The sequence below is a fragment of the Barbus barbus genome (genome assembly GCF_936440315.1).
Source record: "Barbus barbus genome assembly, chromosome: 40".
Taxonomy (NCBI): domain Eukaryota; kingdom Metazoa; phylum Chordata; class Actinopteri; order Cypriniformes; family Cyprinidae; genus Barbus; species Barbus barbus.
This window is the reverse complement of record NC_136718.1, coordinates 21,334,437-21,352,986: the sequence shown is the minus strand read 5'-3', so window position 1 is coordinate 21,352,986 and position 18,550 is coordinate 21,334,437. Positions and strand designations below refer to the sequence as shown.

Here is an 18,550-nt window from a genome sequence, read left to right as displayed (position 1 = left end):
ACAGATTTGCCAGAATTTGCCAAATAATAATAATAAAGTATTCAATATTTTTTTTTTTGAATGTCCAGTATATAGATATTGGTTAAAATCTACCTTCATCGTATTATTAAAATATGATCATAAAACTAACTAGATTTATTAACTGCTTGACTTCATCTAGCATTACATACACAAACAAACATTCCCGAGTTAATGTGGAGGTTTTTCACAGTTAATAATAAATAATAGGATTACATGGGTTTCAATGGGAGGCGCTCCCTCTCAATGCTCGGTGTTCAGTTTGTTTTAGTATGTGACACAATGGCCGTGTCTTAAAAACATATCGAGCTCTTTAGCCTCGACAGCATTTTTGAGCATTACATGCGCGTTCTGAACCAGCCGAGCTCACTAGGTAGTCAGCTCACTAGGTTTTGAGACACCGTCCGTGTCTATGCAGTGTCGACTGTCTGGGCTAACAGGAACCGAGTGAGATTATTTGTCTGTCGCTAACTAGCAGCACTCTATGGGTAAGGAAACATTTGAGTTGTTATGCGGTTTCTGCTAGTTTGTATCTCATCTGTCGGTTTTATTTTCACTGCGAGAGATGACCCTAAAGTGCTAGTTAGCCCCTAATGCTAACGGAATCCAATGGCAACCGGTTAGCTACGGCTAAACTAATGATACTAAATAAACAAGGATGAACCGAACAGTTTCATTGCACACTAGATTATGTGCTGCACATGCTTAAATATATATTGTCTACAAAAGAGTAGCAAATATTGTGTTAATCCAAAAACCCTGTTTGTGTGGACTGTCTTTGTTAGGACACCCGTCTTTTTGTGAAGAGATTTATGTTCACGTATTTACGTGTGAATCGTGTTTCTGCACTTGCGTATTAATGAAAAGTGTAATGTATAACGTTACAGCCAACATATCTGAGACTATTCTGACCTTGATGTGTTGAAAGTATCTGCTTATGAGTGTAAACTTAAGTTAAAGTCAGTGTAATGTCTTATAGTGAAAATGCATTACGGTTTTTGTAAGTATGGTGATTTTAGGGAAGGTACACGATATATGTTTGTCTTTGTCTTCATAATCTTTCATCAAAATGTAATGACTAGCTCTGACTCTAAAACGACTTTATAACATGGCTGATGATTTTTCAAGCGCTTGTTATATAAAGTAGCTAGCTTCTGAATTCTGTGCAGTATATTCTCTGTACCACATACTGCTTGCATTATTCAATGCTAAACCTTTCAAACATTAATCCTGCAAAGTGATGAGGTCATGTGACAACACTGTTGTGCAATACCTATTTGTCACAGGACTACGTGACCTGTTGCAACACCATGAATGATTATTCATTCATTCATTGGGATGGGACAAGTAGACAGCAAGTGGTGTCCTGCACTTGTCATCTTAAAAACAAATTCAAGTTTTAGCTTAATTTTGTGTTTTTGTCTTTTTAATTAGTTTTGTTTTTCATTTGTTTATAGCTCAATTTATTTTTATTTTATTTAGTGTATTATTTATTGTATTTAGGCAACATTTCTATTATTTGTTTTTAATGTAATATTTATATTTTATTAAAGCTTTATTTCAGTTATCAGTAATATGTATCACTACACTGATATTGTGTAGTGTGTATTTTGATGTATTATTCCATGCATACAGAACATCTAAATATTGTGTAGTATAACATAATATATAGTATACATACTATAATTCATACTGTATATACTACAACAGAAGTTTGCTGTATGTATATGGCATGTATGTATATGGCACTTTTCATAAATTAATTTGTTGATAGATAAAAGTCATGTGGAAATTTGTTTCATAGTGACTTCAAGCAGGGAGGTGGCATAGTTACAGTCAAATCAAACATTTCTCAGATTGTCACAGTTTATTCGCTATAGTTTAGAACATGGTAATAAAATATGACAAACTCAGAGTTACACTTTGTCAGAACAAATTCATCTTGATAATGTCAGATAACTTTGATAGAAAGGTATGTACTGAATTAGGCTGAATAACTGTCAGCTGTTAAATTTAAGTACACAATTAGTTAAAACCAATTTAGACCAACCAATTATCAAGCAATGCTTAATTTTGTTCAATTTGTGGTTTAAAAAGGTTGCATTAGCAATTAAAGAAAAACTCTTTAAAAAATGGTCAGGTCAAAGTGTCTGGTTTTACTGGTAGTCCACTCTACGAATAATTTTTGGGTATAATATCATATAATATGTTTACTTTATTTTGCTATCCTCACTTACATAAATTAAATATAGTGCCCTGCACCCACTAATAAAAAGATATCAAAAATTATATCTGCTGTCTGAATAATTTTTGGTTTGACTGTCTGTGTGTATCTATCTATCTATCTATCTATCTATCTATCTATCTATCTATCTATCTATCTATCTATCTATCTATCTATCTATCTATCTATCTATCTATATACATACTGTGTGTGTGTGTATGTATCTATATGTGTATATATATATATATTGTAACAACTGGCTGTTGTTCTGTAGAACGTGGGGCTAGCCGGAGCTAAGTTTGGCCGCTCCACTATTACTGACTAATTACTAGCAGGAAATGCGAGCACTCGTGTCCCATACACCGCACGACTTTGAGTGTCTCTGTCGTCCAAAGCAGTGGCAAAACAAACCAGCAGGAGGCAGTAATGTCTTCATTACACATTTATTCTGAACACATAATTAGAACTTTTACAAGCAAGCCCATATTGCCAAGTCCCTCCCCTACACATCTCTCTCTGTGACGGTAACAGCACACTCTTTACATAACAGGGCAGTAAATGAACCAAACCCACCCGAACTGACTTGAACATAAACACACATAACATTGCTGACGCAAAAACCCAACCATCTTACTTAAATAACGCATAAATCAACTCTAAACAAATACCCATAATGCACCTGGCTGCTAGCGCTGATTGCCAGGTCATTACATAACCCCCTCCACAAGAGGGTTAGTGTCCCCACAACCCTAATCTCCCACAACAAAATCCAGCAAATGTCCTGGCCGGCGTCGAACACGCTTCGGCCTCCCTGATGTTCCACTCCCAGCGCCAGGCTCAGTCTGGAGTCCGTCATTGTCCATCTCGGCACTGGGAGTGGATGGTGGGGAGCCGCCCAGGCTTCCACCAGTCTCTTGCTCTGGGGCCAGTGGGTGGTACGGTGCCAACCGGTCCTTATGAAGCACCACCCGTCTACCCCGTCCAGGCATTCGGACCCGGAAGACCACCTCTGAAATTTGGTCCAGAATCTCCCCAGGTCCCTGCCAATGATGAGTCAGTTTGGGTGACAGCCCCCGCTTCCTTTGGGGGCAGAACACCCACACTCTGTCCCCTGGCCCAAGGGTAGGCCCGTGGGCACGGGCGTCATACGCCCGCTTCTGGCGGGCTCCAGCGTCCTCTAGAGCCTCCCTGGCCAGTTGATGAACGGTGCTCAGACGCTCCTTCAATCGCCTGAAATAGTCCAGTTCTGGCCCACCGGCAATCTCTGGCTCGGGGGGCGACCCGAACACCAAGTCCACCGGCGTGCGGAGCTCCCTGCCAAACATCAGCGCCGCCGGTGTGCACTGACTCGACTCCTGCACTGCTGTCCTATACGCCCACAGGACCAGGGGCAGATGCTGGTCCCAGTCTCTCTGATGCTGACTGGTCAAAATGGCAAGTTGGGTCGCCAGTGTGCGGTTGAACCGCTCAACCAGTCCATCGCTTTGCGGATGGAGGGGAGTGGTTCTTGTCTTCTTCACCCCCAACCGCTGGCACACCTCACTGAACAATCGGCTCTCAAAGTTCCGCCCCTGGTCACTATGAAGTTCGTCCGGCACCCCGAACCGGGCGAACATCTCATCCACTAGTCGCTGCGCCGATGTGTAAGCACTCTGATCCGGCACCGCATACGCCTCTGGCCACTTTGTAAAGTAGTCCATGGCGACCAGGACAAAGCGGTTGCCGGCCTCTGTGATGGGGAACGGACCCAAGATGTCCACCCCGATCCTCTCCATGGGCGCCCCGACTAGGTACTGCTGCAACGGCGCATGAGAGCGTCGGCTGGGTCCTTTCTGTGCTGTGCAGACATCGCAGCAGTGAACGTGCAGCTCTGCATCCTGCCGACACCCCGGCCAGTAGAATCGCTGCCGCAGCCGCCGCACTGTCTTAGAGTTCCCGAAATGGCCGGCTCCAGCTGCCCCATGAACCCAACGGAGGACCAACGGCCGCAGAGTGTGGGGAACCAGGAGTTGCAGACGGTCGATTCCCCGCCCAGGTGCCTGCCACCGCCTGTAGATCACACCATCGTGGAGCTCCAGGCTGCCCCACTGAGAATGAAGCGACTTGATCTCGGGACCCTGGGAGGACACGGCTGGCCAGTCTGGACGTGTTCGGGCCTCCAGCCAACCCCTCACCTTTACCAGCACTCGGTCATTCGCCTGCTGTTGCCTCAGCTGCTCGGTGGTGAACGGTTCCCCATCTCCACCACTGTCACCCGGCCCTACTGCCGCCGACGATGGCCCCAGACCTCTTTCTTCCTGACGACCACAGTATCGACACTCATCAGCGAGGCATGGGCGTCTGGAGAGGGCGTCAGCATTGGCATGCTGTCGCCCTGGTCGGTGCTGAACCTCAAAGTCATACTCTTGGAGGATCTCCAGCCACCTTGCCACCTGACCCTCTGGCTGGCGGAAGTTCAGCATCCAGGTGAGGCTAGCGTGGTCGGTCCTCAGTGTGAACCTGGTGCCCAGGAGGTAGGGCCTGAAATGACGGACTGCCAGGATCACCGCTAGCAACTCCCGCCGGGTGACACAGTAATTTCTTTCTGGGCGACTGAGGCTGCAGCTATAGTAGGCCACCACTTGCTCCCCAGACTCCCCCCTCTGGCTGAGTACAGCCCCGACCCCCACGTTACTAGCGTCAGTGTCCACAAGGAAAGGTTTGTTGGGATCAGGGTAGGCCAGGACAGGAGCGTCGATGAGAGCGGCTTTTAGCTGCCTGAAAGCTGCCGCACAGTCCTCAGACCACCCAAACCGCCGGCCCTTGTTTGTCAGCTGATGTAAGGGGCTGGCGATGGTTGCAAAGTCTCTGACGAACCTCCTATAATAGGAGGCCAGGCCCAGGAAGCTCCGTAGCTCAGAGATGTTGGTTGGTGGGGGCCAATCCCTCACCGCAGCCACCTTTGTTGGGTCGGTGGCCACCCCGCTCTCGCTAACCACGTGCCCCAGGAACTGCGTCTGGCGGGTGAGCAGGTTACACTTGGCCGGGTTCAACCGCAACCCGGCACTACGGATGGCTGTCAGGACCTCCCATAAGTTGTGGACAGCCTGGTCAAAGTCTCTGGCATGGACCAACAGATCGTCCAAGTAGACCACACAGCGAGTGCGGGGAATGTCTTTAAGGACACGCTCCATCAGCCTTTCAAAAGTGGCTGGGGCGTTACACAGTCCAAAGGGCATCACCCTAAACTGCCACAGTCCTTGCCCTATGGTAAACGCAGTTTTGGGCCGGGCCTCTGACGCCAGCTCTACTTGCCAATACCCGCTGCGCAAGTCCAAAGAGCTGAACCAACAGGATCCAGCAACATAATCCAATGCATCATCAATGCGCGGCAGCGGGTATGAGTCCTTGCGGGTGACCGCATTCAGTCGTCGAAAGTCCACGCAGGGGCGCCACCCCCCCGTTTTCTTCCGCACCATGACCATGGGTGCGGCCCAGGGACTGTCCGAGGGCTCAATAATGCTGTTAGCTGCCATATCTCGGATCATTTCTTCGGCAGCCTGGCGCTTAGCGAGAGGCAGTCGGTGGGGGCGCAAGCGAATGGGGGCCGCGGGGCCAGTGTCAATGTGATGCTGCACCAGAGCTGTCCTGGTACAGTCCTCCTCTCGGGCTGCAAAAATGTCCACAAATTCTCTCAATAGGTGTTGCAGCTGCTCCTGCTGCGACGTGCTTAGATGCTCACCGCTTCGCCGCCCCAACTCCTCAACAGCAACAACAGTCTCAGGTGATGGGGGGGCGGATGGAGTGTGTGGTGATAACGGCTGGGGTGTGCTGGTCTGAGCTACAATGCTCCCCCAGGGCTCCCCCTGAGTCTCTGCAGCTCTTGTGCGGCGGCTGGGGGCTGGAGCCGGCGAGCACTGATGTCTGGACGGCGGCTGTGGGGCGGCAGCCTCTCCATGGCGGCTCCGGCCCAACCGGAGCGGCACGGTCTCGTTACCGAGGCAGAGGGCAGCCCCTGGCACGTCGACACGTGCTCCCCAGTGGGCCAACAAGTCCAGGCCAACAATGCACTCATCTCTGATGTCGGCAAGCCAGAACTCGTGGCGCGTCTGGCTCGTCCCCACCACCACAGACAACAGCTTCTTCCCAGGCATTACTGTCCTTTCACCCGTGACGGTGAGTAGTTCGGTATTGGTGGGGGTCCAGTCCTCTGGAAGGGGACCGGCCGTTCCTGACAACAGTCCTTTTCGTAGCAAGCAAATGGTGGACCCCGTATCCACCAGGGCGCTGCAGGGCTGCCCGTCAACCACACAGTCCAGGTACAGTCCTCTGGTAATCCCGCAGCGCCCCACAGTAGGGCAGTCATTGTGGAGGGGTGTCATAGAACGGGGTGAGGGTCCCCTCACTGCCTCACTCCAAGGTCGTTTCCCGGGGGTGACATTGCCCGGGGCCGGGGGCTCGGGGCAGGGCAGTCCCTGGCGAAGTGCCCCGGTTCTCCGCAGCGGAAGCAGCGGTCTAGTCTGGACCTCCGTCGGGGGGTCACCGCTGGTTGGACCCAGCTGACCTCCTCCTCAGACTGGACCCCTTCCACCTCTCGTTCGGCTGCTCTCGTTAGCTGGCGTTGGAGCGGAGCTTGACTTGTCATCGGCCCAGCCTGTAGCACCTCCTCGGCTCGCTCAGCCTCTCTCAGCGCCTCACTCAGATCTCGGGGTGACAACAGGCGGACATGCTGGCGGAGCCGCTCAGGTGTAAGGCCCCGCAGGAAAGCGTGGAGGCTCAGCTCTTCCCTCGCTGTGGCCGGAAAGGTAGGGTAGCCCCTCCGGGCATAGACCCGGATGTCAGCGGCGAATGTGCCCACACTCTCTCCTTCACGTCGACGTCGGTTTGTCAGCTCCTCCCTGCTCTGCTCTGCGGAGGTTCTCTGCCCGAAGCGGCGGTTGAGAGCAGCGGTGAGGGCCTGGAGATCACGCCGCTCTTCAGGGGACAGATCGATGAGGACCTGAAGCGCGGGACCCTCCAAGGCGAGGGCTAAGTGAGTCGCTGTCTCCTCGCGGCTCCATCCATCGTGGAGAGCAGCCAGGTCGACCTGTGCCAGGTAAGGCTCCAGGGGTGTCAACCCGCTGTATCGTGGCAGCTTGGCAGGTGATCGTATGAGGATGCCTGGGCGGCCATTGATTTGTAGTGTCGGTGTGACGGCCGGTGGTTCGTTCCGCCCCTGACCAGGAGCGCGGTACATTGTCCGGGGAACACTGGCGCCGTCAGGTTGGTGCGGAGCCCTGCTCCTCCGCGTCGTCTCACTTGTCAGGCGCTCTAACATGATGCTGTTGTCTCGGATGGCACGCTCTAATTCGCCTATACTTTGCTCCATATTGGCGTCTTCTAAACAGCCCAAATCCCACTTCTGACACCACTGTAACAACTGGCTGTTGTTCTGTAGAACGTGGGGCTAGCCGGAGCTAAGTTTGGCCGCTCCACTATTACTGACTAATTACTAGCAGGAAATGCGAGCACTCGTGTCCCATACACCGCACGACTTTGAGTGTCTCTGTCGTCCAAAGCAGTGGCAAAACAAACCAGCAGGAGGCAGTAATGTCTTCATTACACATTTATTCTGAACACATAATTAGAACTTTTACAAGCAAGCCCATATTGCCAAGTCCCTCCCCTACACATCTCTCTCTGTGACGGTAACAGCACACTCTTTACATAACAGGGCAGTAAATGAACCAAACCCACCCGAACTGACTTGAACATAAACACACATAACATTGCTGACGCAAAAACCCAACCATCTTACTTAAATAACGCATAAATCAACTCTAAACAAATACCCATAATGCACCTGGCTGCTAGCGCTGATTGCCAGGTCATTACAATATATATATATATATATATATATATATATATATATATATATATATATATTAGGGGTGGCACGGTTCGCGGAAAAAAACCGAACCGCACGGTTCTCCACACACGGTTCGGCACGCGCTAGCACCGCGGTTCAACTGAATTCTGACAACGCATGTGGTTTGTTATAAATAACACGTAAAACAAATAGGGTTCGGCTAATGTATGTTTCTGTTAATGGATGCGCATTCTGGCTTCCCAGTACATTATAACAACAGCGATGAGAAAGAAAAGAAAAAAAATAAGTGGACAAATCATTCACTCTTGTTCAATGCGAGTGCCATATGCTGGAATATGAGCATTTATTCCGTCATCACCCGGTGCTGATAGCGCGCGCACAGGTGAGACCTGAACAGCACACGTTGATATCGGTGTTTAGACTAAAGTCGTGTAAGCTTTGCCAGCTCAAATATTTAAGAGCCAGAGGACGCGAGCTCGCGCGCGCAGTGAGATTTGTGCGTGCGCTCATCAGAAGCGCACAAACCTGCGCCTCAGAACGCGCGCAAATATGAAGCTCTCTGTGAAGTATTGTGTTTTAATGGATAAATTCGCACAAAATTCTGTCAAAATGCCCGTCTTGGTAAGTATCCTATAGCAGACATAGCCGGCTGGGCGTACAGTATCAGTGCTTTCTCTTAAAGTGACAGTTAATATTAAATAAACAGCAACAACAAAGAAATCACTCACTGCTCTTGATTGAATCGCTTTTGTAACTTTAATAAAGAGTAATCTTTAATTTATACAGTCAAATATGCAATGCTGTTTTACCTTTGATTACTTTAATCGTACTTCAATTTCTGTACCTAAAAACCCCCTGAAAATCACTGATTATTTTATTTGTATCTTTACTCTATTGTATTTTTATTTGTGCTGTTGCTTGTAGTTAAAGGTCTGCTTTTATTTGTGTACACTCACAATGAAAACAAAACAGATTTTATATATATATAACATGTAATAATATTTAGCATTTTCACATCAAAATAAAAGAAACTGAGCAAAGTAGATGTCTTTTTTTTCCTGTTGTACCGAAATTGTATCGAACCGTGACCCCCGAACCGAGGTACGTACCGAACCGTGACATTTGTGTACCGTGCCCCCCCTAATATATATATATATATATATTAGCGATTCGATATCGCGATTAATTGCATCCAAAATAAAAGTTTTTGTTTTCATAATATATGCGTGTGCTGTGTATATTTATTATGTATATATAAATACACACACATACAGTATATACTTTGAAAATATTTACATGTATATATTTATATTATATATAAATCTATTTAATATATAAACAACATTTGTCTTAAATATATACATGCATGTGTGTGTATTTATAATAAATATACACAGCACACATACATATCATGTAAACAAAAACTTATCTTGAATGCGATTAATCGTTTGACAGCACTAATATATATATATATATATATACACCTTTAAAAGTACAGAATATGCATCTTGCTATTCTAATTTATCTGAATCTCATCCTTTTTTCCATTCACTTCTGTGTTTCAGTACAAACCCTGGCTTTAGTCGGAATTGCCAGGCATGCGGATCAGGCTGCAGGGCTCTGGCCACGCGGCCCATCTCCTCTCCGAGTTCAACCGCTGCCGTCTGTCTCGCCTCCTGTGCGACATCGTCCTCCAGGTCGGAGGCCGTTCCTTCCCTGCTCATCGTGTGGTGTTGGCGTGCTCTTGCACGCACTTTAACAGCCTCTTCTCCAGAGGTTCCGGCAACCAGGGTGCCGTTCCCACCACTTTCTCTCTGGACTTTGTCTCCGCTGTCAATTTCGAGAAGGTCTTGACTTTTATTTACACGGGTGAGATTTTCACAGACTTGATCGATGTGGGTGTGCTGTATGAGTTGGCGGAAAGGCTTGGTGTGAGGGAGTTGGTGAACGCTTGCCATGCCACCTTTCCTGACCTACAGAGCTCCAGCTCTGGAGATGCGGTTGCCGAAGGGGATTTGGAAAGTGATTTGGTGTCAGCCAATGCCACGGCTGCGTCCGTTTGCTCGTCCTCTGCAGCGTCCTGCTCCTCGTTGTCTTCTTCAGCCGCTCCCACTCCTGTAACTCCATCTCCAGTTTCTCAAGGCAGGAACGGCAGGTTAAATCGCTACCACTTGGCCACCCAGTCACCAAAAAATGAAGACTTGCAGGTACATTTGGGCTACAATCAACAGGTGGCCAACAAGGCTAGGCCTTCGGACAGTAACCGTTCTACAGATGCTCTTCCTGGACTAACTTTGCAGCTCAAGACTGAGCAGGAGGATGAAGGAGAAGATGCAGGAAGTAACTCAGTGGACCAGCTTGTTGTTAATGGTAGCAAATCAACGTTTGGGCCTCAGGAACCATGTTCCGTCCCTGATTCTTCAGCCCAGCTTGGAGGGGAAACCTGTGCCCCTTCGTCGTCCTCTAATGACCCCTTGGACAGTTTGCAGCTGGGGGCCGTTGCAGGACCAATCAAAGATTCCGATTTTTTTGAGGAAGATGATTCTAGGAAGAGGCACCGACTACAGGAAGAGCAGACAGAGGGCAGCGATCAGTGGCGAGGACTTTCAGAAGACATCATTGAGCTGAGCGACGAGGAGGAGCACTTCATTGTGGAGGAAGAGGACGACGAGGACTTGATGTGCATAGAGAATGGAGAAAACGGGGCGTCTCTCGGGCAGCTGGCATCATCGCAGCCGTGCAAATCCTGCGGGATGCTACTTCCGGTGGAAAACGCCGTCATACGAACTCACGCTGAGGCGCACCTCTCGGAAACGGGTTCATGTCAGGTGTGCGGTGCCTCTTTCTCGGAGCGAGCTACTGCTGTCGCTCACGCCCTCACACACGTGGGCATCTTGCTCTTTTCCTGTGACGTTTGCGAACATCAGTTTCGGACTGAATCTGCTCTGATTCACCATAGGCGGCAGTCAGCTGCCAAGTGTGCCCCTCAAAATCCAGACCAACTGAACGGAGCCTCCGAAAGACAAGGAGGGGAACTGCAGTGCACCATCTGTGCTAAATCCATCGCAAATGATTTTAAGGTAGTGGAGCAGTTTTTTTTGTGTGTATAAGTCTTATATATGTCTTAACCCAGGGGTGGCAAACTCCGGTCCTGGAGAGCCACAGCCCTGCAGAATTCAGCTCCAACCCTAATTAAAACTCACCTGCCTGTAGCTTCCTAGTAACCTTTCAGACCTTGAGCAGAACTCTGTATGGCTGCGGTTTATGCAACTGGCCTCTGGTTAGGGTTAAGACAGGTGTGGCGAACGTCGGTCCTGGAGAACTCTGCATGGCTGCGGCTTTCCAGGACCGACGTTCGCCACACCTGTCTTAACCCTAACCAGAGGCCAGTTGCATAAACTTAAGGTGCATCCCAAATCGTGTACTTATGCACTATTTTGTGACGTTTTTTAGTATAAATAGTGCGAGAAGTGTGTTCACACTGGAAATGAAAAAAAAGTGCACTTTAAATACCCAGATGATGCACTTAACCGAAAAAACAAAGTGTGGAATTTGGGACACTTCATGCACTCAACTTTCACAGCTTTAATTACGTCACGAAGGGGCAGGGGAAGGGGCTATTATCATTATAATGGCAAAATATCCTTATAAAATTCATACACTACATGGTTGAGTACACAGTGCATAAGTATACAGTGTATAGTTTCGTCATTTGTGATGCATTTTCAGTCGCAATGTTAAGATTGTCTTAAGAGCTAGTTTGACTAACTATTAGTTAAACAAGTAGTAATCAGTCTTACTTTTCAGATTCAAATTAGACCAATATACCATTTTATATAAATGAATTCAAAAAAGTTCTAACCAGTCTTGAACAAAAACTGGGTAACTTATAAGACTAGTCTAAGTAGTTTATGCCAGTGGTTCTCAAACCTCTCCATGAAGTACCCCCAGCACTGCATATATCTGACACACCCACTTCAGGTCTTGCGGTCTCCACTAATGAGCTGATGAGCTGAATCCGGTGTGATAGATGAGGGAGACATACAAAATGTGCAGGGCTGGGGGTACTCCAGGACAGGTTTGAGAACCACTGGTTTATGCAACTGGCCACAGATGCAACGTGGAACCTGGAAATCATTATGCTTATGCCTTATTCGTTAATTGAAATAAAACTAAAATAAAATATAGTATAAATATTCAATAAAAAACTTACACTTAAAAAACTTGGCAACTGATTACTGAACTGGATAAATTAAGGCTAAGTATAATTAATTAATTAATTAAAATGACAATAGAACATAGCAAAATCACACACACTTAAACTAAAATGAAAACTGAAAATATAAAAATAAAAGCTAATTCAAAATATTAATAATAAAATAATATAATGGTATAAAAATTGTACAAAACTAACACTGTTAAAACACCTTTAAAGTTTTTTTTTAAAATGAATAATTGATATATTTATTTATATAAAATACAAATAAATATACATGTTCGTAAATATAATAAAAAGACTTGCAGTCTTCAAGTATTTCTCTCTCTCTCTCTCTCTCTCTCTCTCTCTCTCTCTCTCTCTCTCGCTCTCTCTCTCTCTCTCTCTCTCTCTCTCTCTCTCTCTATATATATATATATATATATATATATATCTGAGAAATGAATTTTGAATATAGAAATATACTTTGATTAAATATTTATAATATGATTATTAAAATAAAATGTAAAAAATCTAATTATTAATCTAATTAACATTGCTTTACAGTAATTGCAAGTAATTGCTCATGGAAACAGTAGTAAAAAACAAAGAAACTGTACAAGCAATAAAGCAAATAAAAACAGATGTATCAAATATTACAATAAATATTAAAAAAGCAAACAAATAAAAGCAAATATTTAAATAATATTTATTTTTCCATATAACAAAAACCACAACTCTTGCTTACATGCTGCTAACTAACTTGTGTGGTAAAGGAAGAAAATGACTTAAATTCACTTTTTTGTACATTTACTTTGAAATTACTGTTATTTGTGATCTTTAATATTGTTAATATTATATTTATTTTAATATTCTAAAAGGTTTTTAGTTGTGACTCTTCTGACAACACAACCAAATACTGTATAAGGATGATATAATACAAATTCATTACATCTTTTACTTTAGTATTAACAATTTATTTCAATTAATGTTATTGATTTGTTTATATTAATAACGGATGATCTTTTTCCTCAGGCTGTCAGGGACCACGTTGAGAGCCACGCTTGCTTGAGGACATTACGCTGTGAAGTGTGCCAGCTGTCTCAGCCCTCTCGATGCGCCCTCCTATGGCACACACTGACACATCTCTTTCCTATTTACACTTGTCCACAATGCGCCAGCCCCTTCCTGGAGAGCACGCTGCTGGAAAGACACCTGTCTCTACACACAGAGGAAGGAGCGTTGGTGAAACAGGACGACAGCAGCCCGGAGACCAGCGGAGAAGGCCAGGTCGAGCTGCGCTGCTTCCTGTGTCCGCAGACCTTCCGCTCAGAAACCACGTTCCATTACCATCTCAGCGTGCATTCGAACGAGCTCCAGGGCAGCCAGGTATGGCCAGTCAAGCGCAAAGCTGACCAGCTCCTCGAATACTCCTCATCCTCCTCCTCACCTATGGAGGCGAGCAGCTCGGGTAAAGCAGGTTACAACTTAAGTCTAGGCTTCAGCATGCAGGACAAAATGTCTCACGGCGGCGCCCCGTTTCCTGCCGGACTCGTACTGAACGGTAACTCTGGTGGCGGAAGGGAAAAATTGTATCGCTGTCGGTATTGCGGTAAGCATTTTGCACACTCGGGCGAGTTCACCTACCACCTCCGTATCCACACGGGTGAGAAACCCTACCAGTGCAAAGTATGCCTGCGCTTTTTCCGTGGCCGTTCTACCATGATCTGCCACCTAAAGACGCACTCGGGCGCCCTCATGTACCGCTGCACCGTCTGCGGCCTGTTTTTCTCCACGCTCAAGATGGTTTCCTCGCACATGGAGCTCCATAAAGACCAGCTGCCGCCCGATTTTAACATCGAGGAGACCTTTATGTATAATGACCACTCTAAAGAGCCCGTCCCCAATATGGACACCTGAAAGTCGCCCTCTCTGAATGCTCCGTCACACTGTGTGCCCACGTTTACTCTGTATGTTGTTGAGGACAAGTAGACTTAGAATGTAATTAAGTGTTTAATGTGATTGTCTTTGTGTCGTTTCTGTACAGAATGAGAACGGTTCTTGTTTTTTAAAGACTAAATTAAAGGTAAAACTTTATTTTAAAAATGTAGTTCTGATACTTGACCACTTGATGGCAAGAGAGACCGAGCAAGGTTGCATTACCAAAATCAAATTATTGGACACGCCTACTTATTATTTCCTTGTTTTTAACATTTTAGAATAATAATAAAGTCATCAAAGCTATGAAATAACAAAAAAATAAACATCTTCTATTGTAGCTTCTCCAAACCTTTGCCAAGAACATCATGAAACGCAGTGTTTCACACTTTTTGGCTGCTTTTCAGTCACTATCCTTTATTTAAAAGAGAAATTTTGTTTTGTAAAGAATTATTTCACCGACTCAAGTTATATTTGTCTTCAAAGCCAGTTTCAACCATTTTAAATATAAGCATTTAGATCAAAAGATTCAGTCAAGTGTGTCCAAACTTTTGATTTGTAGTGTTTTAAGTCATTTTTAACGGGTTGCTTTTCCAAGTGCTGATCTGCGATTACCTCTATATACTCTTCCGGCAACTCTATCACAATAAGCTAAAGGTCTCTGGTTATTCTAGATAAGCACAAAGTAACCTTTGTTCTTACACAACGCAAGTGCACATTGAGAATAAACCAAGACTTTTTCTACGTTTTCTGATAAATAAAGCAGTGCTCTAGGTCAAGAATATAAATAAAATGGTTCTTTTAAAAAAAACAAAATAAATAAATGAAGGTACTTTTCTTTTACAGAATAGCCGTTATTTTTATAGTAGTGTTGTGTATCATTGACATAGACTAAATTAGAAATAGTTACTGGTTTATGAGATGCGGTATAATATAGATTGGATGTTGTACATAAAGCAAAACTCTTCATATGTCATTCATTTCATTCGGGAAAAAAGAAGCGATTCAGACTGAGGTGCTAATATATCAGTTGGTTCATATGTCAGTGTTCACCTTCTTCACTTGGGACAGAGTGATTTGTGTGATTGGTATTGTCATGAATAAATGACAATTCTCTTTAGAAAGCTGTGATGTTCTTCCTGACCATTTTCCCAGCAGTTATTTGCCTGTTCTTTCTTATATGGGACAATTTTACATTGTATATTTAAATAATTTTTTTGGCAACCGATTTGGCATTCATAATTGATGTCATCAAACCACAAAGTATGTACTCAAAGCTGCTGGGACATTGTGGTTGGTATAGCTTTATTTGCAATGTAGCACAGAAAATACCAGCTGAACCTTATAAACTGCCTGGTTTTATCAACTATTTATCACCTTTATCAATCAGTTTTATTTTTAGGGAAAAAAATGCACATTGAATGATTTGCCACGGTTTGCAGCCGATGTTGTGATTATAAACCATAAATATCTTGACTCGCGGCTCTGATGTTGAATATGAGATGTCATACTACATTTTATTTTCAACATGAAACAATTGCCTTATATCATTTCAGTGTTATTTATATGATTTATTCATGTTCAGTGTCACTATCAGAAATCTGTTCTCTTTTACTACAACTGTATTGTGTTCTGAATAAAAACAGTACATACAGAATTTGCCAGAGTCTTGTCTTTTTAACAGTGAAATTTTAGCCATGTCACAATTTGAACACGACCCCACCACTCATCAATGTTAAATACAGTGTATTTATATTCAACAAATTTCTACAATGGAAAATATTTTTTTAGACATTGGAGCAGCACATTCTCAAAAGAAATGGCATACACAATTTTGCCCCTTTTGCACAAACATGTTTAAAAGACAAATTTTATTCAATTTCTTTTTTTTTTATGACTTCACATCCATGACAATATGTACAAGCAAGCTGCTGAGCTCAAAAGCCATTAAAACAGCTCTAGGTGTTGTGATTGAGGATATGGGGAGCTACAGTAAGTGAAAGTTTTTGTTGAGAACAGTCAAAACAGTCTTTGTGGGTAACGTGGCATGTGGACAGAGCTTTTATTACTTATCTAGGAGTTCTAGGAAATAAAGCTTACGAAAGGTCGACAATATTTCCTTCCTTGCACTGTTAACAATACTGAGGTGAGAAAAACAGAAGGAAATAGGGCTAGTTACCAGGCAAGGGACCAAAAACAACCACCTCAACAAGGCCACTTCTTTCGTAGCACGTTCACGTGCTGTGTTTCACCAAATCGTCATTCAGGAGTTTCCCTCTTCACGCGCTAATGTCGGAGTGACTCGTGCTGGCGTTACTGAGCTTCCGCTCTTTTACCACCGTTGTCCCTGCCTTGTCGGTTACAGCGTTACTTGGCACACTGGTCGGCGGTAAAGAGATGCGGGTGATTACTGCATTTATTAGATTGTTGCGGAAGCTTTTACTGAGGAAGTTGTAGAGGATTGGGTTGGCGATGCAGTGAAAGAGCGACAAGCACTGCACGAGGCTAAACGAGAAGTACAGCACCCCAACTATGTTGCAGGAGAACAGGTGTGGGTCCAGGTCGTCCACTGTCAACAAGAACAACACCAAATGGTACGGTAGCCAGCAGGCCACGAAGACCAGCGAGTACACATGCACCAGCCACATGTCCCGGCGATTCTGGACGTCCGGGGTTGTGCGGACGGCTCGAGCGATTAGGACGTTGCAGGTGATGATGACTGATGCCGGACCCAGGAACTGGAATATCAGACAGAGGAAGGAAACCGATACGAACCACTCCGTGTAGTACTGCTCGGGAACCATGTAGCAGCCAGGTTCGTCCCACTCCAACAAGTCGACATGGACGTTTTCCAGCAAGGCCAGAACGAGTGACAGAAGCCAGATCCCAGCGCAGAGGAACCAACGGCGTTTGTGCTGCACTGGAAAGCAGGCCGGCTTGTTGGGCCGCGTCAGGGACAGGTATCGCTCCAAGGTCATGAAGGCCAGGAAGAATGAGCTACTGTAGAAGTTTATGACGTATACAAGGTGCGTGACCTTGCAAAGGAAGCGGCCCCACAGCCAAACCTTGTCCATGGTCACCTCCAGCATGAAGAAGGGCATGGTGAAGATCACCATCAAGTCGGACAAGCTCACATTGATGACGCAGAACAGCACGCCGTTCGCCGAATGCCGCCTTCGCCAGTTCACCCACACCACCAGGGTATTTTCGGCCAACCCTACCATGAAGAGCACTAGGTAGAGGAGGAAAAGAGCGATCCGTCGGCCATCCTCGTCTAGGTGGATGGTACAGTCAAAGACAAACCACGGTGTGCCATTGTAGAAGTCGTATGACGAATTGTGTAGATCGTACGTCATGGTCTACAGACGGAAAAGACAGAAGAGTTTGTTAAAATGATGTTTACAAGGATTACACTCTTAAAAATAAAGGTACTTCACGATGCCATAGAAGAATCTTTTTGTCTAAATGGTTCCATAAAGAATCTTTAACTTCCGAAGAACCTTTCTGTTTCACAAAAGTTCTTTGTGGTGAAAGATGATCCATCAGATTATAAAAAGGTTAGAAAGAGATGGTTCTTTAAAGAAACTTTGACTGAATGGTGCTTTGTGGAACCAAAACTGGTTCTTCAATGGCATTGCTGTGAAGAACCTTTTAAAGCACCTTGATTTTTAAGTGTACCTTGAGCTATTGTACAAGTAAATAAGTACTTGCTGAGCTGAGAAAGGCCAAAAGAAAAAGTCTTGATACAAACTCCGCTAAAAGTGAACAACTCGTCTGCAGAATTTAGCTCCAACTCTAAACATACCTATCTGAAATTCTCCAAGTAATCCTAAAGTCTTTGCTTTAGATTTTTCAGGTTTAATTAAGATTGTAGCTAAACTCTGCTGGATCGTGGACCTTGAGGGCCAGAGTTTTCCACCCCCGCTGTTAGAGGATTACGTGCGAGGCACGTCCGTTTTGCCCGTTCCTACTCTTCAAGTTTTGAGAGCAGACCTTGAGGGCCAGAGTTGCCCACCCCTGCTCTTTAGGCACCAAATATATTACTTGGTTTTTGTTCCCCAATTTGAAAATTCAAGTCAACATTACCCCAGCAGCTACATTAATGCTAATTAAATTGTTCTTGTTGTCCACATGACAAAGGGTTAGGAGACATACCTTGCTTATGTGGTTACCGAAGATGAGGCTCTCAGGGTTGAGCCCTAGGTAGAAGCAGTCCTGGAGAAATATCACCGGAGGCTTTGCTCAACTGGAACGTTGTGTGGGATCTAGCCATACATTGGGCTGTGGGGCAAAATAAGCTCTTCCCTCTCACGCGCCTGGTTGCTCC

At 45.2% G+C, this 18,550-nt stretch overlaps 2 protein-coding genes across 2 annotated transcripts; one reads left to right on the top strand and one right to left on the bottom strand.

Annotated features, from left to right (window-relative positions):
* The first annotated feature begins 263 nt into the window (after window positions 1-263).
* LOC306859166 (zinc finger and BTB domain-containing protein 39-like) lies at window positions 264-15,878 on the top strand. The gene is made up of 3 exons (XM_079400062.1): window positions 264-506; window positions 9,656-11,170; window positions 13,321-15,878. Exons 2-3 carry the CDS (start codon window positions 9,689-9,691, stop codon window positions 14,203-14,205), a joined length of 2,367 nt encoding a protein of 788 aa, XP_079256188.1. The 5' UTR covers window positions 264-506; window positions 9,656-9,688; the 3' UTR covers window positions 14,206-15,878.
* On the bottom strand, window positions 15,514-18,550 carry LOC306859168 (G-protein coupled receptor 182-like). The gene is made up of 2 exons (XM_079400063.1): window positions 18,379-18,550; window positions 15,514-17,582 (listed from the first exon to the last, which is right to left on the bottom strand). The coding sequence occupies exon 2, from the start codon at window positions 17,577-17,579 to the stop codon at window positions 16,503-16,505; it is 1,077 nt and encodes a 358-aa protein (XP_079256189.1). The 5' UTR covers window positions 17,580-17,582; window positions 18,379-18,550; the 3' UTR covers window positions 15,514-16,502.